Source organism: Ochotona curzoniae, unplaced genomic scaffold (assembly GCF_017591425.1).
Source record: "Ochotona curzoniae isolate NIBS_2020 unplaced genomic scaffold, NIBS_Ocur_1.0 scaffold_3208, whole genome shotgun sequence".
Classification (NCBI taxonomy): domain Eukaryota; kingdom Metazoa; phylum Chordata; class Mammalia; order Lagomorpha; family Ochotonidae; genus Ochotona; species Ochotona curzoniae.
The window spans coordinates 18,428,317-18,450,669 of record NW_024467106.1 but is presented as its reverse complement, the minus strand read 5'-3'; the positions used below and the strand labels follow the sequence as shown (position 1 = coordinate 18,450,669).

Genomic DNA, 22,353 nt, shown 5'->3' with positions numbered 1-22,353 from the left:
TTTTTTTAAGGTGGTTTGTGTTTTTCTATCAACCTTCAGAACAGCCCTTATTTGTATTTACTTTGTAAATATCTGGCTTATACATTTAGGAAACAAACCTTAGATGGTGAAATTTCAAGCCAGGATTTATTCAACCAATCATGAGGCTCTCTCTTGGAGGTCATTAAACTGTAGTCAGCAATTTGTCGAATTATCAATGCAGTTTCTTCTACTCCTGGGGCAATTATAAGCTAAAAAACATATTTTTACATGCTAGATTACAAAAAAAATTGTCAAAAATAGTCTTTAGTCAGAAAATAAAATTTTAAGTGGCAGATTCTAATTCTTAACACTATATTAAATATAATTGAATGATGTACATGAAATCAAGACATTCATTTGTGAGGCTTGTCACTTTTCTTTCCTTCTTTAAACATTACATACTTGTGTTTCCAATTTTTTTGTAACTAAATTATTTTTCCTCACATTTTGGCATTTATTAATAGTTTTTTCATATATTTAGTGTTATATTTCATCTATAATAGAGCAATAATTTTAATATAATATCTAATATTTTGCTTTTATAGTTAATTGAAAGAAAATTTTAAAGTATGGCACAAAATTTTTCAAAAAAGTTAGACTATACTTTGTACATTAAAATCCAGTTTGAAAGAAAATGTTAAAGAAGAAAAAAGGATACTTGCAAGTGAATTTGATGTCATATTTAAAAAAAATAAGATTTTTTCAAAAGATTTATTTATTTATTTTTTTATTGGAAAGTCAGATATACAGAGAGGAGGAGAGACAGAGAAGATCTTCTGTTCGATGATTCACTCCCCAAGTGAGCGCAACGGCCGATGCTATGCCGATCCAAAGCCAGGATCCAGGAACTTCTTCCAGGTATCCCACATGGGTGCAGAGTCCCAAAGCTTTGGGCTGTCCTCGACTGCTTTCTCAGGCCACAGCAGGGAGCTGAATGGGAAGTGGAGCTGCCAGGATTAGAACCGGCGCCCATATGGGATTCCGGGGTGTTCAAGGCAAGGACTTAAGCCGCTAGGCCACACCACTGGGCCCAAAAAATAAGATTTTGATTTAAAGTATTCATTCAGGGCTGCTGCTGTGGTACAGTGTGTTAAGCTGAGTTCTGATGAGTCAGCATCACATATGGGCCAGTTTGGGTCCTGGCTGCTCCACTCCCTTCTAGTTTCCTGCTGCTGTGCCTGGGAAGGCAGTGGAAGATGGCCCAAGTGCTTGGGCACCTGCACACAGGTGGCAGAGCCAGAAGAAGCTCCAAGCTGCTTTATGCTGCCTGACTCAGCCCTAACTGTTGCAACCATTTGAGGAGCGAACCAACAGACAGAAGCTCTCTCTCTCTCTCCTGCCTTTTTCTTCCTTTCAAATCAATAAAAATAAATCTAAAAATAGTCATTTCCAGTATTTTAATAATCGTTCATTAATTTTGGTTTATTGGAGTCTAAGACATACTAACCATTAACACTGGGGTGGGGAGGCACAAGGAGTATAAACCTAACTCTAAAAAGGAGTTTTCTAATAGCCTTCACTTGCTGTCAGTAACTATTTACCCCCTTGTAACGAGTTATTTATTACAACACCTCGTAAAAAGTTATTTATTAGAAAGGCAAAGAGAGACAGAGAGTGAGAGAATTATGCTCGGAATGAAAGTTACACACACGTATGTTTGAGTCTATAAAGGAAGCAGTGTAAAGTGGTAACGGAAGAGTACTGAGTCCTGGCATGTCAAAAGATTTCCATTATATAACAGATAAAAGCTTAGTATGTTTTTCATAAGGAACATTTATGATAAAGGGCTATTTATTTTAAACCATATCCTGCCATGCTTTTAAAACATTTTAAGCAGTAATTAAACTAAAAGCTTTTAGAATAGAATCTTAGGTGGTAAGGATATTAATTAGAAATTGTTCCTAATTGGGCTTTTAGGAAATTTTTCACTTACCCATTTGATGTTCCTCCCAAGCAGGCAAATACATTTGAGTGGCATTTTCATTTGTGAAAAATACTTATAAACAAATGTACTGGAAAAGAATACCTTTACATCCAGTTCTGCAGATTTTAGCCCGGATGAAACCAAAGCTGCATATATCAGTGCTAGATGATGAAGTGTCTTTTCTGTAAGATGGTACCTAAAAAGAATTCTTTTACTATATTTCTACCCAGTTTATATCTGATTGTATTAAAAATTCATTTTGTTTCCTGTGTTTGGTAATATTACTAGAATAACCTGGCTAAAGCGCAAGATAGTGGACTCTTGAACAATGATTTCCACCTTCTTTCTTTAATAGTACTATTAAAGCTAGCAGATGTTGAGGACATGAGCTTGGGCGAGGTGTGGGAGTGTGGGAGTAATCTGGCCCATTTCTCCATTGATCCCACTACAGCTGTGACAAGACCTAACCAACTAAAATACTCCATCCCAACAGTCAGACTCAGATATGACACATGACTAAAAACAAGATACCTGGAATCTACTTTGGGTCTTATTCCTGAACTAGACTCACCGGTCTATAGCCATTACATAGTCCAGAGTGAGCACTGAGCTGTGGGTGGTATTTCTATTAGGTTTACTTCATATACTCTTCGCCAACACACAAAATATTCGTTCGTGTTACTAATTAGTCCTGGGGAAGGCACTATTGCATCCAAGGGCTCAAAGTCATCGAGATTGGGGTGGGCCAAAGCCTTGAGCCAGGAATTGAATCCCCTTCTTCACTTGGGTGGCAGGAACCACTTCCTTAAACCATCACCGATGCCTCTCTGGGTCTACTTTGGGAGAAAACTGGAATCGGGTGCTTTCTGGTCCTGACTATTGAGTTCAGGTACTTTCCTTCCCAATCTTGGTTGACATTTTAAGTGAATGCCTTGAACATTAAGGCGGATAGCACATATGCATTTAATAAATGAAGAGGAATCAGTGAAGGCCTCTTAACATACAGAAAAGAATCAGCTTTATTTTAGAAATACTGACTGACTGACTATATGACAGATTGAAGAGAGGAATATCAAGAGGCAACTGGGGGTGAGAAAAAAACAGTCTCTTATAAAATATCACATAAAATATGACATTCTGAACTGAAACACTGTTAATAAGTGGAGGGAGGGAATTGATGTTTAAATCTACAAAACTGTTTTCCAGACTTAGTGATTAAAAGTAACACATACCCTCAGGGACAGCAAGTGATGGTTCTAGTGCCTTGGGTTCCTACCACCCACGTGGGAGATGAGGACTGAGGTCCTGATCACCCCTCACACCCCGAGTCTGGGCAGACCCACCCATGGGTACTGTGAGCATTTGGAATTAACCCAGTGGATAGATCTCTGCTTGCCAACCTGCCTTATGAACAGGTTAGAAATATATTATGTTAAAAGTATATAAATCATTTATTTATTTATTTATTACTAAATGTATAAATATATTAAAATAATACATATTAAATGTTATAATAAACCATATTAAAATACCTAAAAGCAGTGAAAGATCGGAGATAGTTTTTGAGATGATTATAAGAAAGTTATGAATGAGCTTTGAGTAACAGGGATCAGGGTAGAGGCAGAGAGAAAAGCCGATGGCAGGGGAGAAAAGGAGAAAGAGTATTTGGTCTAGCAACAGTCGGAGATATGGGAAAAGAGAGAAACATGCCGACTACTTGAGTCAGTGTTTTGAAATGGATTATTTTAATACTTTTTCATTTAATCGCATCAATAAGAAAGAAGCATAGGAATATGATATTTAGCTTATCTATCAGATTTTCAGACTTAAGGTTAAATTCTTTCTTTAGAAGACAAGTCTAGAATTTCTAAGTAATAGAGCATCTTATACAGCATTTCTTAGTGAGATAGGGATGGGACATGTATCAGCCCCCAAATCACACTTGATTTTCTTGTGAGCATTCCTCCATTTTGAGGCTCTTTGATTTAAACCAGATGAGCAGCAAAAAATTTGCATTGCTATTTCTATACAAAAATAAGACTGAATAATTCAAGAATTATGAATATGACTTTGGGTGAAGAAATGTTTACTTACTCAGAATTTATTGTTTCTTTTTTATATAAAATTAGCCAACAATAGCTGTATTGAAATGACAAAGCCATGAGTCTCATAATGATATTGTCTGATGCCTTCTCATAATTCAGTTCTTCTAGGTTCTATCAGAAAGTAAATAATTTATTAGCTGTTACAAAATTATTATTATTATTTAGGAATAATATATAAATAGCAATCTGGGAAAAAAATCCATATAGGTCCAGCTCCCCATTACACAGAAAAATTAAAATCACACAAGAAATGATAGGAGAAAAAGCCACAGTAGACAGACTACCACTAATGGTAGCTTCTGTGTGTAAGGCTCAAGGATCTCCCAACATCCTAGATATGGAAAAAAACAGCCTACAAAATAACCTGATTTTGGCAAGGGGATCTGGCTACTCCAAAGGCAAAAGAAAATATATTTTAAAAACTATAGGATAATTTCCCCTGCACGTTTATTCTAGAGAATTGAGAAAATAACAGTTAACAATATAACTTCATTACCTAATGAACTGGTATTCCCTATTCCTTTAACACAAGTGATTTTTGATAGAGTAGTAATTCAGTAAATGTCTTTCCTCTTAAAATAAGCTATATAACTATGGTTTAAATCAATTCTGACAAACAGAAAAAGAATTGTTTAAGAAATTTAAATATCCAAAGCAGTACCTCTTAGGAACCTCTCAGAGCTGTATTTTTCCATCTTGTAATTCTTACACAGAAACATTTGCTGGACAAATCCGATTTGCACACTACCACGTTTGCCATTAACTTTCACTGTGTAGCACCAAACCATCCAATCTGTTCCCCACCCCAATCAGATTAATTTCTTTGCAACTGGTGCAAATATACCACAAAGATTTAGCCAAGAATTTACTTATCTGAAACTCTAAACTGTGTGGATATTAAGAGAGTTTCTCTGTTTAGAATCCAGCTTACTGTGACCTGTATGGAGTCACAACAGGTCAGACACAGTTTGCAACGACTGCCTCCCATATGAACACTGATTGGGGTCCCAGCTACTCCACTCCGATCCAGCTCTCTGTTCATGCACCTTGGAAAGCAGATGCTCCAGGGGCATGGGCCCTTTCCTGCCATACAGAAAACCTGGATGGAGGCCTCTCACTTCAGCCAGAAGCCTCTGTTGCAGCTATTTGGGAAATGAACCAGCATCCAGGAGAACTTGTTCCCTTTCTCTGTCACTCCTTGTCTTTACCTGCCTTTCAAACAAATAAGTAAATCTTTAAAAATAAAACTAGCTTAGAGGAAATTCCTATTTACTGTAGAGGAAATTCCATATTACCAATGATCAATTATACAGTGGTTGAGATTTGCTTTTTAAAGTTTTCAATGCTACAATTATCCTTTATTTATTTTTTAGAGATTTATTTACGTTACTTGAAAGTCAGTTACAGACAGGCCCCAGAGTGATAGCCTAGTGATTGAATTCAAGGATGAGGAAATCCTTCCAAATGGAAATCCTTCCATTTATTATCACAGTCCACCCCGAGAGTTTCCATTCACACAAATATCTGCAGTCAAAGCTTGGCTGGGGTAGTTGACCAATTTCTTTTCTTCCTCCACTATAGCACCAGATGTCTTCTGTTGATCCCAATGTGTTCCCATATCCTCCATGTGCTTCTGGGTACACCATCCACTGCTCCATCTTAGCCATCAAGGAGGCCCAGTTCTGACACATGCCCTCCATGGTCAGACCATAGGTTCTGCTATTTTCCCCATGGTTGGAGTTTTGAGTGCAGCAGTTTAATTGGGAGATCCTCAAAGATATCTTGTCTTAGGTGATTTCAGACTTGACTCTTGCGTGCATCCACCAGTATGGGATCCAGCTCATTCTGTCACCCACATCAGCCTACACACACCACTGATAGTTGTAATCGCCAGGTCAGATCTATCTCCTGTCTGGTCTCTTACGCAAACCAATGGGTGCTGCAGCCCAGCCCAACCCTTCCCAACACATGCTTGGCCCTCACGTCCACCAATGTGAACCACAGGCCAGTTAGAGTGAGCTCCAATAACCCCCACTGGGACCAATCCCAGCCCTCGTTCCTGTGCCTGCCAGCATGTGCAGCATATTGGTCCAGTCTGCCCCACAGATCATTCAGCTCCTGTATACATAGCTCTTGTAATAAAATAAAATGTGAACAAAACACAAACAAATAAAATCTCACAATAAATAAATAAATCTCGTAGAAGAATCTTAAATAAATTCCATAAAAAAATAAATCTTAAGAAAAAGGGGAAGAGACAGAGAGAAGGATCTTCCATCTGCTGGTTTACTCCCCAAATGGCTGCAATCTGAAGCTAGGTGCCAGGGGCTTCCTCTGGATCTCCCACATGGGTGCAGGTGTTCCAAGGTCTTGGGCCATCCTCCACTCTCTTCCCAGGCAATAAGAAGAGAGTAGACTGGAAATGGCACATCTGGGACTTGAACCTGTACCCATATGGGACGCTGGCACCATAGCCAGAGGATTAGCCTGCTATACCACCATGCCAGCCCCTTATATTTGCTTTTTAAAATAGTCAACATGGGCCCGGCGCGGTGGCGCAAGTGGTTAAGTCCTCGCCTTGCACGCCCGGGATCCCATATGGGCGCCGGTTCTAATCCCGGCAGCCCCGCTTCCCTTCCAGCTCCCTGCCTGTGGCCCGGGAAGGCAGTCGAGGACGGCCCAAGGCTTTGGGACCCTGCACCCACATGGGAGACCCGGAAGAGGCTCCTGGCTTCGGATCGGCATAGCATTGGCCGTTGCGCTCACTTGGGGAGTGAATCATCGGATGGAAGATCTTCCTCTCTGTATATCCGCCTTTCCAATAAAAAATAATAAAAATAAATCTTTAAAAAAAAAAAATAAAATAGTCAACATATAATATTAAGTATTTGCTTTTTAAAAATGTTATATATTATAAGGCATCAAAAGACCTTGGTAATCAGTTTTCTACATTGATGATTCTAGCATTTGCAAGCTACTTACAAGGTTTAAAAGAAGTCATAATAAGTTAAGGTGAGCGTCCTGGTTATATATATATATACACACACATATATATATATAACCAGCTTATATAAGCTTATATTGTTACTATATAATTTTACCTGCAAAACGATGGCAGTGTGCTCATCGACTGTCACCACCGCATAATGCTCTGTGCTTCCAAAGAGCTTCAATGACTCACTGCAGCCTCTCTCCACCAATAGGATATTGTAACTGTGAAAGACAAGATTCTTGAAAACATGAAACAGCTAAGAAAAATTCTTCAAGAAAAGATGCATTGCCCTGCTGCATGCTAATGTACATGAAACACCATGCTTTTTCCTTTCATGTATCTTATTTCATAAACTTGAGAAATGAAATTATGATTTATTCAGCATATGAAACAAATGAGTTCAGATGTGTTCCCTAAGGCAAAGTGTTAAATATTATTTCACATAATACCATTATTAATGTCTTGACCAATTTATTAGTTCCTTAAATAATAGTTTTTGCAATCAAAGCACCGTTACAAGGCTGAAACATTGAACATTTGCCATAATTTTCTTTTTCCTTGAAATTGACCTACATTTATCTACCTTTTATATAATTATAGTTTTCTATGAATTCCCCTAGCCTTAAGGTATATAAAGCAAAAGCATGGCACATAGACTTGCATTTCATTAAGTTCACAGCCCAGTTATCCTTCCTTAATATGCAGCCCAAGGTCCAACATTTCTGTGACAAGTTGTGTGCTAAAATAAAAAGCATTTCATGATTCAAAATAGGATCCATATGATCTTAGCACTAAAGGTCTACAAACTGCAGAATCAATTTAGAACTTCACAGTCTTGATTTCCCAGGTGGTGTTTTAGGTCTCCCTAAGCAGGGAAGCCAGTGTTGTAGCGTGTGGGTTTAGCGGCCACAGGATGACATCAGCATTCCATAGGAGGTAGATGGCTTGAGTTCTGACTGCTCAGCTTTTGATCCAGTGGAAGATGGCACAAGCACGTGGACCCCTGTCATCCATGTGGGAGAGCAGGATGGAGCTTCTGACTCCTGGTTTGGCCTGACCCAGATCTGGCTGTGCCGCCATCTGAGGAGTCATCTCACGGATGGAACAGGATGTGCACGCTCTCTTTCCCTCTCCCTCTCTGAGTTACTTTTCCTTTCACATAAACAGATTCTTAAATTTTTTACTTTATTTCAAATAAAATATTTTTTTAAATGTCCCCTAGACAAGAATACTTATTTTCAATGTTATCATCAATCAAAGATAGGCCCACATAATTCCCAGGGAAAAAAAATATCATATTAGCAGGTAACAAAAGAAGCATATACAAAGCATAAATTAAATAATTAAGTAAATACTGTAAAAAAAAAGATATTCAATAATTATGAGGTATAATACAGAGAAAAGATGTACAAATCAATATAAATTCTCTGGAAAGCTATTCTTATGTGATATAATTCCAGGCTTAAGTCAGAGAGGTAAAAGGCCACATAGAGCTGAATATAGAGCCTGACAGAACACGCATACATCTTTACTATGATTAGAAAACCAATAGCCTACTTGGATTCTAGCAACTGAAGAATTTCTGGAGTATTAAGAAGTCCATCAGATGCAAAAAACACATATGGAATCTGAATTTCCAAAGGAAAGCCACTAAACGTATCCAATGAAGTACTTCCTAAGAAAGAGAAAATTTGTAATTATTTTTTTTGTGTGCCATCCCATCTCCCCTCCCCATTTTACTTTAAATCTGAAAATAATAGACGGGTACTTCAAAAGTTCATGGAAGGACACATTGTCTTCTAATTTGGTACTCCCACAACCCCTCACCCTCTTTTTAAAGCTCTGAGAGGCAGAGTGAGAGACACAGAAAGGCAGAGAGAAGCAAACCACGAGCCCCAGTAAGCCATGCTTACACAGGCCTTCTCAAACGTTCACATTGACCATAAATGGGCCTGACCAGGCAATCTAAGCCGCCCACATGGGTGGCAGAAACAGTTATGAGCCATTGTCTGCATTACCAGGAAGCTAGAGACAAGAGGAGCTGGGGACAGAGGGGTGCGCACTTCAGCAGCACATTTACTGGGACGGAGCATTTTTTTTCCCTTAAGATTTACTTGAAAGACAGTAAGAGACCTTTTTTTAGATCTTCAAAATTTTTCAAAAGATGCATTTTGAGAGAGAGAGAGAAAGAAGAAGGAGAGAGACAGAGAGAAAGAAAGAAAGAGAGGGAGGAAGGAAGGAAGAAAGAAAGAGAGAGAGAAGGAAGGGAGGAAGGAAGGAAGGAAGGAAGGAGAAAAGGAAGGAAGGAAAGAAGAAGGGAAGGAAGGAAGGAGAGAAAGAAGAAAGGAAGGAAGGAAGGAGGGAAGGAAGGAAGAAAGAAAGAGAAGGAAGGAAGGAGAGAAGGAAGGAAGGAGGGAAGGAAGGAAGGAAGAAAGAGAGAGAAGGAAGGAAGGAGAGAAGGAAGGAAGGAAGGAAGGAGGGAAGGAAGGAAGGAAGAAAGAAAGAGAGAGAGAAGGAAGGAAGGAAGGAAGGAAGGAAGGAAGGAAGGAAGGAAGGAAGGAAGGAAGGAAGGGAGAAAGGAAAAAGGAATACACCCACACACCCACACAGATGTAACATTCAGTGGTTCTCCCCCCCAGTGCTGGCAATGGTCAGTCTGGGGCCATGCTGAGGCCAATAGCTCAGAGCTGCACCTGGGTCTCCCACTTGGGCCATCCCTGTTTTCCCAGGCATATTCACAGAGCTGGTTAGCAAAAGGAACAGCTTAGACTTGAATCAGGCTCATGTAGGAGACTGGTGTCACTAGCAGTGGCCAGCCTGCTGCAACACAACACACACTCCATGGGAAACAACATCGTGACCATAAGGCTAAAACCTTTTGAAATAGCCTTGTAGTTGTTTCTTCAGGGAGTAGCATAAAAATCATAATCATTCTAAAAAACAAAAGGCAGAAATCAGAATATGGAAAGATCTGAAGGAGAAAAAAAAAAGTCATCTTATCCTCCTTAGAAATGAAAGTGTTAATAATGCTTACTAAACAAATAGAGCGTGGTCTATATATACTTGGACTTTTCCCATATTTTTGCTTGCGTATACTCACACATGCCACTACTAAAAGCGAGAGGAAACCACATAATCATTCCCGACCTGAAACATGATTTCTTCACTTATGAATATAGAGTATATTTGCTCTATAAATAGATACTGATATACATCAAGACCTTTAATTATTTACATTAATATGTGGGAGAAATATTTTATAAATAAACAGGTAAATAAAGATTTGAATAGATGGACAAAGACATAAAGAGGCAATTAAAAATGCCTATATAAAAAATCATAACTGAAGATACGAATAGTAAAAGATATAGAAGCTACTATGACTATGAAGTATTTTTTGCTTATAATTCTGTCAATGAATAAAAAGACTAGTAATACACATAGTACAGATGGGGTAAGAAATGTTCTCTTTCTTTTGTTTAAGATTTATTTTATTTTTATCGCAAAGTCAGATATACAGAGAGGAAGATCTTCCATCTGATGATTCAGTCCCCAAAGACTACAACGGCTGGTGCTGCGCCAATCCAAAGCCAGGAGCCAGAAACTTCTTCCAAGTCTCTTCTAGGATTTTCTTCTGGGTGTCCTATGCAGGTGCAGGGTCCCAAGGCTTTGGGCCGTCCTCTACTGCCTTCCTAAGCCACAAGCAGGGAGCTGGATGGGAAGCGGGGCTGTCAGGATTAAAACTGGCGCCCATATGGGATCCTGGCATGTTCAAGGATAGGACTTTAGCTGCTAGGCCACTGCACCTGGCCCAGAAATATTCTCAAAATTTTGTCCATGTCAATGTACACAGCATTCTTGGAAGGCTTTTTACCAATACATCAAAGTGTATATATCTTGTCCCTTTGACCCAATGTTTCTGCTCACTTCTTGCAATTTGTAACATTTAGTACATTGAAAGATTGTAAATAGGAAATTTATTAAAATAAATGAGTTCATCTTTGAAAGAAGTCTCTAAGTATAGAGTGCTTCTTAAATTTTACCGTTTTATAGTTCCACACTGAAATTATTTAATCAATTTAATATTTAATTCTACATATGAAAAACTCCAAGAATGAACTTTTAATGTATTTTGAAGACTGAGTTGCAATATCTCAGGGTTAAGTTAGATTTCCCCCCTGTATTTGAAATGGGTAGAAAATCATTACAGTAAGTACAAAGAGATACATATGACTAAAAAATATATAGGATTTGGGCCTGGTGTGGTAGCTTAGTGGCTAAAGTCCTCGCCTTAGCTGCACCGGGATCCCTTATGGGCACTGGTTCATATCCCAGCTGCTACACTTTCTTTCTAGCTCCCTGCTGTGACCTGGCAAAGCAACTGAGGATGGTCCAAAACCTTGGGACCCTGTACCCATGTAGGAGACCCAGAAGAAACTCTTGGCTTCGGATCGGCTCAGTTTCGGCTGTTGGAGCCACTTGGGGAGTAAAACAGCAGATGGAAGATCTTTCTCTGTGTTTCCTTTTCTCTGTAAATCTGAGTTTCCAATAAAAATAAATAAATCTTTAAAATATATATATATTTCGCATTTATGGATCTGCGAACTCACAGCATTGGTCATAAGCAGAGTTACTAAGGAATATAAAAAAATCAGATAATACAAGAAGGAGTTTTTGATTTTCTAAGTATCTGTGAATAAGTTTTGTTACATATTAAAATGCTTGTTACTCAACATATCATTACGTAACTTTCCCCTAAAATTCAACAAAAATATAACAACAAATAACAGCATTAGCTTGAGATTGGATCTTACTGTAATAAATTATGCTATTATAAATAAAATGTTAGAAGAAAAGATGAATACAAACATAATTAGTAGGCCCGGTGCAATGGCCTAGCGGCTAAAGTCCTTGCCTTCAATGCACAGGGATCCCATATGGGCGCCAGTTCTAATCCTGGCAGCTCCACTTCCCATCCAGCTCCCTGCTTTTGGCCTGGGAAAGCAGTTGAGGAAGCCCAAAACCCTGGGACCCTGCACCCACATAGGAGACCCGGAAGAGCTCCTGGATCCTGGCTTTGGACTGGCACAGCACCAGCCATTGCGGCCACCTGGGGAGTGAAACATCGGACAGAAGATCTTCCTCTCAGTATATCTGACTTTGCAATAAAAATAAATAAATACTTTAAAAATATATAATTATTAAATCTTACTTTACAAATAACAAGACATGCCAGTTAACGACTTGCCCGAGATCGTACAAATATGGTGCAACCACAGCTTGAATTTAACTCTTAATGCTGCAGCCTATTTTCTTCCCACAGATCATTAACAGAAAAGAGAAATTTTTTATCCTAATGGTGCAGCAACAGGATATGTTCATATACTTACTCTGTAAAACTGTGTCTGGAAGAATCACTTTTAAGCGTAGGTAAGGGATATTCAATTTTTTGCAGTGTGTGGTCCAATAAGAATTTTCTACATAATTGTATTCCACCACAAATGAGAAATCTCCCCAAGGGAAGTTGGCGCCAATATATTGATTGTGTATAATTACACAGGAACTTGTACTGAAAACCAAAGAGAACCAAGAAAATGTAATGATATTTATCTCACTATTTGGAATGCTAAAAGGATTGTTTCTTGCTGTTCTTTTCTATTTGCTCAGTTAGGGAGGACTCTGATTTGCTCTCCAACTCCTCTCATCCTTTCTGAACTTTCTTTTTGATGATGACACCTTTTTAATACATCTTCAAACGGCAGAGAGCCTGGCTCTATTACCTGAGCATCATCTATAACAGAAATCATTACAAGAAACTAATCTCAGTTTCTTACATAGTCTTAAACTTTGAGAACCTATGTAATGAAATATCATCCAGCAACTATGAAAACAGGTTATGTTCTTCCTCAGTGAATTTCCAGTTATTAAATAAGAGCAAAAATGATGGAGACTTAAAATATCTTAAGTTTAGCTTTCCTAATATCAAATTTCATATATCAGTATCTAGTATAGCTAAAAGTCTCTATTATTGTCTTCTATTTAAAGGAATGGTGTATGATGATTTGCTGTTTGATTTATATTCTTTTATTACTTAGTATCAATATTAGAATTAAATAATTTTGTAGAAATTAAAGCAAAATAACGACTTTTTGGATGAATCAACATTGGATGTATAATATCAGGCCTTCACTGAAAAAATTGCTCAAGCATGTGCTTCAGAAGTGAGAAGAAAACAATATGGAAATAATAGTCTTACCCATTTTCCTGTAGCCCTTGAACCTTTTTACCCAAATTAACTATGTAAAGATTGTCAAAATTAAAAAAAAAAAAGAAGTGAGAAGAATCCAGAAGGAAGAAAGGAGGTGTGAAAGACACCAGCGAGCAAAGCTGCTGGTGAAAAAGGGGCTAAATCTAAATAGGTTCTTGTGCACTACTGCTAACAGTAGCATCGATACTTCACATATAGTAAAATATGACTGAGCCAGATTCCTAGACATTAACATATGGGATACACAAAATTTCTAAATTAAAATGCTTTATTTTAAGAAAGCTGTTTTTTTTTCCAGGAAGAGAGTACAGACATTTGATAAATTGCAAATTTTATTAAACTTTGTAAGCTAAATTCTAGGAGAAATCTTGCTTTTCTAATAGGATTGGTTGGTATGTTTGCTCTTTGTAGATGAATAAATACATTTTTACCCATTTAAAAGAGGACTAGATTCCAGAAAATCTTTTCCTTCATTCGAGTGATAGACAGTAAGTGTTAAACCTGTTGAGAGGAAAAGAGGTCTTTTAATATGCTTTTTTGAATGCTAATACACATTCTTGATGTGTCATATATTTCAGTACCATATAATAAATTAAAACATCTGTGGACAAGGAAACTGCTAAAAGTATAATTTGCTGACTTTTCCACATTTAGTATATTAGAATATCTGAACTATAAGAAACATTTCTGATGTGTGTGTGTGTAGAGTGAATAGACATTCTATTTTTATGATCTGAAATAATAAAGTGGATCAAAAATGTAAATTAACTAAATTAAGCACCCTATAATCTTATTGGCATTAATTCTATTTTGTTAAAGATGGAAAATTTTACCTTTTTTATAGTCAAAATTTAAGTACATAAATAAATAGCAGAGTTTGTATTTTAAGTTGTAATAATTCACAGTAACAGTTAACAATTTCATTTAAATTTATATGACTTCACAACTTTTGATCATTAGCAGGGAGCTGTATGGGTAATACAGCAACTGGACTGTAACCAGCATTCTAATACAAGATTCTGGCATTGCAAGGTTGACTTACATCACTGGCCCCCATTTCTACACCTTGCAAACACATAGAAAGTGAGACGACATTTTTACTTTATAGCACTACACAGAAAAAAGAAGAAAAAAGAGATCTGGTTTCTACTAGTTTGGGTTTACAGATTCAGTTAATAGAGTCAGTATGTCAATATTTTTTGTCAATAGGCATTGTGTGTATCAAAATAATAACAGGAATAATAATGATATAATCTCAAATGCAAAAAGAAACAGAGATATTCAGCAGGAATCCCAGATGACATACAGCAGTAATCTATCAAAAAAAGTATATCCCAGATGATATTAAAGGAGAAGGTGCCCAGAACTTAGATGTTAATATTCCTCTGTGGAACAAGGATGTTTGCTGAGCTTCTTAAACATGCCTTTGGTATTCAGATTCCTGTGTTTTATAATGCTAATCAGCATTTTCTTGATTAAAAAATAGAGACAGAGAAACAGAGCTCCATCTGCTAGGCCTCTTCCTCAATGCCAGCAAGGATCAGGACTAAGGCAGGGATGCAACCAGCCAGGAACGCAACTCCGCTCTCCCACCTGAGTGAGCCATCACTGCTGCTTCGCAGGGTCTGTGTCCTCAGGAGGGTGCAGCCAGAGTCAGAGCGGAGACAAGCGCTCCAGCACAGGCCTGAGCATTCTAACCAGAATCTTAACCACCGGGCCAAAGTGCTCCTGATGATTATTTTTTGTATACCCCCACATTATTTTGATTCCTGACAACTGTGGCAATCTCATCCCTAAAATTATTAACATTGCTCTAACATTCTGATACTAGTAAGAATCTTTTTTTTTTTTTAAAGATTTATTTATTTTTATTGCAAAGTCAGATATACAGAGAGGAGGAGAGACAGAGAGGAAGATCTTCTGTTGATGTTTCACTCCCCAAGTGACTGCAACAACTGGTGCTGCGCCGATCTGAAGCCAGGATCCAGGAGCTCTTCTGGGTGTCCTATGTGAGTGCAGGGTCCCAAGGCTTTGGGCCGTCCTCGACTGCATTCCCAGGTCACAAGTAGGGAGCTTGGATGGGAAGCGGGGCCGCCGGGATTAGAACTGGTGCCCATATGGGATCCCTGTGCATTTAGCCACTAGGCCACTGCGCCGGGCCCAGAAGTAAGACTCGTAATGATTTTAGAAAATATGACTTATGATTCCCAGAAGTGGAAAACTGAATGAAATAATTAAAGATCCAAGATTGCAAATGTGGACTCGGGGCACATGATCAGATAATTAAGAAACAGCTCCATGGGGTTGAAGTGTAGCGTAGAGGCATCCCACAGGGGCACTTGGTTCAAGTCCCAGATGATCCACGTCTAATTCAGCTCCCTGTAATGCGCATGGCAAAGCAGCAGAGGATAGCCCAAGTGCTTGGGTCCCTGTACCCACGTGGGAGACCAGGAAGAAGCTCCAAGCCCCAAGAGAACCCAATTCCAGCCTTTGCAACCATTTGCAGAGTGAATCAGCAGATTGAAAATCTGTCTCTCTACCTCTCTCTCTCTGCCTCCATTCTCACCCCCTCTCTGTCTCTCCTCTCTGTAATTCTGCCTTTCAAATAAATAAATTTCCTTACCAAAAAAAAAAACAGAAATAGCACCTTCTACTGCTCTGCTTGAAGGAGCTTTCTTCCCTCACATTACTACATCTTAGCGCAGTATGTAACTTGGCTATCTCCACTGATGCCTGTTGCTATGTCTGTATGTTTCAGTGCGATCGTGTCACTAGTCTTACTTTGGACTAGATATAAAACAATTGTTTCATACATTCATCTAATAAACTTCCACTGAGTGTCTTCTCTACTGTACACATTTTCCTGAATTCTAGGAATACAAATTACTCAACAATCCTTATTCCTCAGAAGCTGACATTTTAGTGAGGAAAGAAACAAGAGAATCAGTTCTTCAAGTCCTGGGTGGTAAATGGCACCTTAGAAGTATGTACGGGGCCCAGCACGATGGTGCAAGTGGTTAAGATCCTCGCCTTGCACGCCCAGGATCCCATATAGGCGCTGGTTCGAATCCCGGTAGTCCCGCTTCCCAACCAGCTCCCTGCCTGTGGCCTGGGAAAGCAGTAGAGGACGGCCCAAAGCCTTGGAACCCTGCACCCATGTGGGAGACCCGGAAGAGGCTCCTGGCTTCGGATTGGCTCAGCTCCAGCCGTTGTGGCTGCCTGGGGAGTGAATCATTGGATGGAAGATCTTCCCCTCTGTCTCTCCTCTCTGTATATCCGCCTTTCCAATAAAAATAAATAAATAAATAAATAAATCTGTAAAAAAAAAAGTATGTACAGAATATCCTGATAACACATAGAAAAACTGTTGAATTAAGATTTCCTTAAAAACAAGTTTAATTTTTAAAGGATCTGTAAGAATCAGGTTTCTAAAGGAGGAAGAGTATTCTCATTACTATAACGGGGAATAAAGGCAAAAAGATAGGGAACAGCACAGGAAACAGTTTGATAAGCTTAGAGTAAATAAATATTTCAGGGAATAGAAATGGCCAAAGATGCAGTTTGTAGAGAAAGGAGAAATCCTAACTAAAGGATGATATAGGTGGAAGGTGGCACTGAAGCATTAAGGGGAAGAGCCAGTGGAGATGAAGCCGAATCAGTGATGGAACACAGAGCTTGATGCTACAGGAAGAGTTGGTGTCTAAAGTACAAGTCTAACACTTGCCTCCAGGGGCCAGTGCTGTGGCACAGGGGATCGAGTTACTGTCTGCAGTGCTGACATCCCATTTAGGCACCAGTTCAAGTCCCAGATACTCCATTTCTGACTCAGTTCCCTGATAATTCACCTGGGAAAGCAGAGGAATGCCTAAGTCCTTGGGCCCCTGCATCTTGGACCCCAGTCCCCAAGTGCTTGGACCACACCATTTAAGTGGGAGACAGGGAAGAAGCTCCTGGCTCCTGACTTTGGCCTGGTCAATCCCAGTCCCTGTGATCATTTGGGAGTAAATCAGTGGATGGAGGATTCTCTCTCGCTTTCTCTTTGTAACTCTATCTTCCAAATACATAAACAAAATAGTTTAAGATTTCTTTTTAAAAGATTCATCTCCAAAAGGAGGGGTTTCACTTTTGAGAAAAAGACAGAGAGAAAGAAAATAATAAAAGAATAGGGGAAAACAGCAGAGGTGATTTTGTAGGAGGTCAGGATGGAGTATTCTCACCTGATTACTGAAAATGAGCCCGGTAGGGATTTGTGATATAGCTATGAGGGAAAGAGGAAGCAGGACCACGCACACTGAGAAAGCTCACGTAGGTATAAAGAGCCTGGGTACGTTCACAGAGCATGAGTTTCAACGGCACCAATCTACATGGTCACGTGATTTTCTCCAGAAGTGCTCAGCAACTTCCTCACAGGAAAAGAGGATAAACATACGATTTATTCAAGGCAGAGATTTAAATGGAAAATTCAACAGAAGGACAAGACCAATTAAAGTGATGGATCAAATCACCAACTGAGGAAATTAAAGAAAATCAAATACAAAGGTGTCCATATATTCTAGATCTTCAAGATGTTGGAGGTTATGAGGGAGCTAAAGGTAGCAGTGGACAAAAAGAGTCTTAGGATCAAATCTTGATTCTGGTACTTACTTACTGCCTGACAGATCTGTCATGCTATGTCACTTTTATGAACTTTAATTTCTATAATTTTGTAAAACTATGTGAAGAAAATTTATTATTAGAGTTGGGAGGGGGGCTGGCACTCTGGCAAAGTAGGCTAAACTTCTGCCTATGATACAGGCATCCCATTTGGCCACTGGTTCAAGTCCTAGCTGCTCCACTTTTGATACGCTCCCTACTTGTGGACTGGGAAAGCAGCAAAGGATGGCCCAAGTCCTTGGGACTCTGCACCCATGTGGGAGATCTGGAAGAAGCTCCTGGCTCCTGGCTTCAGCTCAGCTTAACTCTGGCCGTTGCAGCTATTTAGGGAGTGAAGCAGCAGGTGGAAGATCTTTGTCTCTCCTTTTCTCTCTGTTATTCTGCTTTTCAACAAAAATAAATAAATCTTAAAACAACAGAGTGTTGTAAGAAATCAATATTATTTAGCAATAAATAAGCAAACTCTAAAACATGTAAATTATTAATAATACATATAAATATTACATATTTATATAGCCAATTAATAATCCAGACTGATCTAAAAATGATTACATCTAAGTTTTATTCTTTTAAAGGGTGAATTTTATGGTATGATACTTACATATTAATTAAAGAATCTGGCTACATCAAAACATCTTTATATATTCAAGCATTTGTTGCCAATAAGTATAATTTAAATTTGCCTACCTTCTATTTTGGATAGGATTTTAATGAGTAAATGTTTTTCAACATCTGAATCCATTCTTATTATAATCAGCACCTAGCCAAAAATAAGAACTTCATGTTTACGATGTGAAAATTTTTTCATAGTTTTGCTTCCATGACAAAATAACAAACTGATCACATGAACCTAATACAAGCTTACAATGTAAATATTTCTGCTGTAAAAGATGTCAATGCTTAAATAACTCAAATAAATAAATTTTGACAAGACAAAGTCACACCTCACGGAGGAAAATACTGAGGATTAGTATATTCTTAGCTTTCTTCAAGAATTCCCACATACAGGGGGTCTTTAGAATTTTTCGTGGAAAGTAGATCTTATGGAGAAACTATGGAAGTATTCAAATCTTTTACACCCAAGGAAAGTTGTCTTTTTCATTTCCCCATAACTTTTTAAGGTGCCCTCATATATGACTATCAACATACAAGTTATCTCTGCTTATTTTCACAGTATTAGTGTTAACCTCAAACCAGACATGTTTGAATTGTTAAGAGCCAAGCCAATTATTTGCTGCTGTATTTTCAATTAAAATCTTTTACTTATTAATTTATCTTAATAACTTAAGAAAGCTGCACCAGACACTTCAAAGGGGCATAACAAGAGAAAAAAGATGAAAACGGTTGCAAAAGTTTATATCTAGATTTAGTATAAGCAAATTGAAATGCCTTTCTGTTTGCTGTTTAAAAAGCATTTTCTCAAAATGTTCATTAACATAACAAAGACGCTTGACACAGCAGGTCAAACGACTTGCAGTACACCAATATAAACTAAGTGATGTATATGAGTTGCTGGCTCAATGACCAAAAATAAATTACTGTAATTCTCTCTATACATGTTCTTAGAAGTATATGAGGCACCAGATAAAATTCTTGACAGTTAGGGAACTAATCCATTAAAAAAAAAAACGTAGACTAGAAAGAGAAATATTGTTTAAATTAAGAAACATGAATAATGATACCAATTATCCTTTTCCTGTACCTAAATTCTATTTTGTTCCCTTACATGAGGAGAAAACTGTCAAGTGACCAAATAGTACAGACAATCTCATCATTTCAAACTGAAACACGAAATTTTATCTGACATACGTTTCTTATTTAAACTGGTTACGTTTATCTGCATTATCCCAATACTTCACCTTAATTTGCTGTTGATCTTGCATCCAATTTAAAATCTGACATTGCAATTCCTGTATTCTGTAGTTAACTTCAGACTTTTTGTCATTAGTAAACTGTACAATGTCCAGCTGTCTCCAAATGCCATCCAAATAAGAGCCCACAATACTTCTGTAGACATCTTTTGCATTTGACAAATATCCTGTTACAGCAAAATCATGAAAAAAATCATAAGCCTTTTTGCTGAGAAAATGCATGGTAAAGATATAAAAAGAAAATGAGTCATAACAGCAACTGTTAAAATTATATTTAATATTTTATGATTTTAATTAAAGACATTGACTAGGCTGCGCCACCTACTGGTATGCATGAAGATCAGGTCTGTGGCAAGCTTGCTGGGCTGGACACCAGCACCCACTGGTTCACATGAGATACTGGGCTGGGGTGGAACAGACCAGGCAGGTTGTTGCATTAACTGGTATACGCATTGGCTGCTGCAGGGAACAGACTGCACTTGACCCTGCACTGGCTGCCACACCTGAGGCAAGTCTGAGTGAGGTCACCCTAGTTGAGGTTTCTTGTGGGCCTCCCTAACTAGACCACTTGACTCAGCCCCAGCCACAGGGAAAATCACAGAATGTGTGATCCAGCCTTGGAGAACACGTATTGGGAACTGGCCCTCCAGTTGCTCATGCCTGTGCAGTGTCAGTGTGCCCAGATGCACATGGGGGATATGACAGCTAGCTCATCTAATCAGCAAGACACATCAACTGCCTTGTCAGAGGATGGAAAGCAGAACAGGTTGGACAACATGTTTCTGGGTGTGTAGATGCACTAAGGTGAACTTTCTCATCCAATAAACCTTAGAAAGATTTTTTTCAACCCTGGAACAATGAAACAACTTCTCAGAACTATCAAAGCCATTCAAGTAACACCCTAGAAACACTATTCCTCATCAGGGTCTCCAAGGCATCACCAAATGACTGTCCCCCCATCTCAGATGGTGATTTAATTTGACCACAAGGATGGCCCCCTTCTTCTCCTCTCCCGCAGACACAGGAGGAAAAACAAATTTGTTCCACCCACATTTTCCTATACCTGTCCCTCCCCACTCCAACCATCCCTCTCAACCATGTAGTTTCCAAAAAAATCCTAAAAAATTTAAAAACCAGTGATATATCAGGGTCATAAATTTAAAAAAAGCTTGAGTTTTAGATCAGAGGAAAAGTATTTACTTTAATTATTTGAAATAAGTTCTGGAAACTAAATCATAAAACACAACCTCACAAGCATATCATCAGTAAATGAATATAAAGAATCCTGCAATAAGGGAATTCAAGAGCCAATATGGTAAAACATATATTTATTTGGATACATTGGGAAAAATCCCCCAAATTTTCAAAATTTCTACTATGATCCAAAGTTTGATTTTGTTACTTAAGAATATTAACATATGCTACAAATAAAAGTGAAAGGTCATACTCTTTATAATTTAGTTGTATTTTATCTAATAAAGAATCAGAACTACAAACATGAAAGGAAAACCTGAAATGTGTATAGCAAAAAGTCAAACGACACATTAAATAGTCCATGATGTCCTCACTTTGGTAGCGTATATGAGAAAAAAGTGGTACGCGATAATGATTATGCACTCAAAACTGCTAACAGCCATTAAGATTCTCTAATTCAAACTGAGATTATTGAATCCTAAACTTACTTTTCTAGATGATTATGGTTGTAAAGACAATTTCTCTTAACGAAGATAAGCAAGAAATGTGTATGCTCTGCTATATTATGCCAAAAAGTTTATAATAGACAATTATATTAAGACATGTCTTTTTCAGGTGAAATGTGTCAACAGAAAGGAGGAAGTAAGATTTCCCCTACCAACCTAATGCTGTGTCTACATCGCACGTTAGAAGGACATCCCTGGTAGTTACCAGAAGGTGCAAGACAGCAGCATACTTGAACGTCATTTCTCTTCCATCATTTGTACCTAAAGCAGCAAAAATATTTAAAAACATAGGCCATGTATTAGAAGTTTCATATACATACAAATATATCAGAATCTGCTTAGTAATAATAACTAACATTTATTAATGAGTGCTTAGTAGATTCCAGGCTGTATACAAACTGCTTATTTGATTTGATTTATAAAAATAATCTTACAAGGAGATTCATTATGAATGTCATCTTATGAATAGGCAAATACAGTCTTATTGAGGTTACTAAGAGTTCAAGGTCAACTAGTGAGTAAAAGGTGGGACTGGCATTCAAATAGACAGCTAACCTTAGAGTTCACCCTGTTGTTTCCAATGATTATTTTTATTGTTGGGAAAAGTTCAAAGATTATTAGCTATGAAACAAAAAAGGAAATGAAATTAATAATTTTGCAATTGGTTAAGACAAGGATAGAAGAACACTGCATTAAAATACTTTGAATTGGAGGTGTGAACCTGGGAATATTTATCCAAAGATATGATTCAAACAAAAGATACATTAATAGGAATAGGTAAATTGTCTGATTATCGTGTCCTATGCAGTTTCAGAGCTT

At 38.1% G+C, this 22,353-nt stretch overlaps 1 protein-coding gene across 1 annotated transcript in view; it reads right to left on the bottom strand.

Annotated features, from left to right (window-relative positions):
• SHOC1 (shortage in chiasmata 1) overlaps window positions 1–22,353 on the bottom strand; it is a 62,209-nt gene that overhangs the window by 6,062 nt on the left and 33,794 nt on the right. The window contains exons 16-25 of the mRNA XM_040963552.1: window positions 21,691–21,795; window positions 19,823–20,001; window positions 18,651–18,723; window positions 13,742–13,811; window positions 12,433–12,611; window positions 8,600–8,717; window positions 7,152–7,263; window positions 4,040–4,161; window positions 2,048–2,141; window positions 99–230 (exon numbers count right to left, since the gene is read on the bottom strand). Coding sequence (XP_040819486.1) covers window positions 99–230; window positions 2,048–2,141; window positions 4,040–4,161; window positions 7,152–7,263; window positions 8,600–8,717; window positions 12,433–12,611; window positions 13,742–13,811; window positions 18,651–18,723; window positions 19,823–20,001; window positions 21,691–21,795 — 1,184 coding nt within the window. The remainder of the gene's footprint in view (window positions 1–98; window positions 231–2,047; window positions 2,142–4,039; window positions 4,162–7,151; window positions 7,264–8,599; window positions 8,718–12,432; window positions 12,612–13,741; window positions 13,812–18,650; window positions 18,724–19,822; window positions 20,002–21,690; window positions 21,796–22,353) is intronic.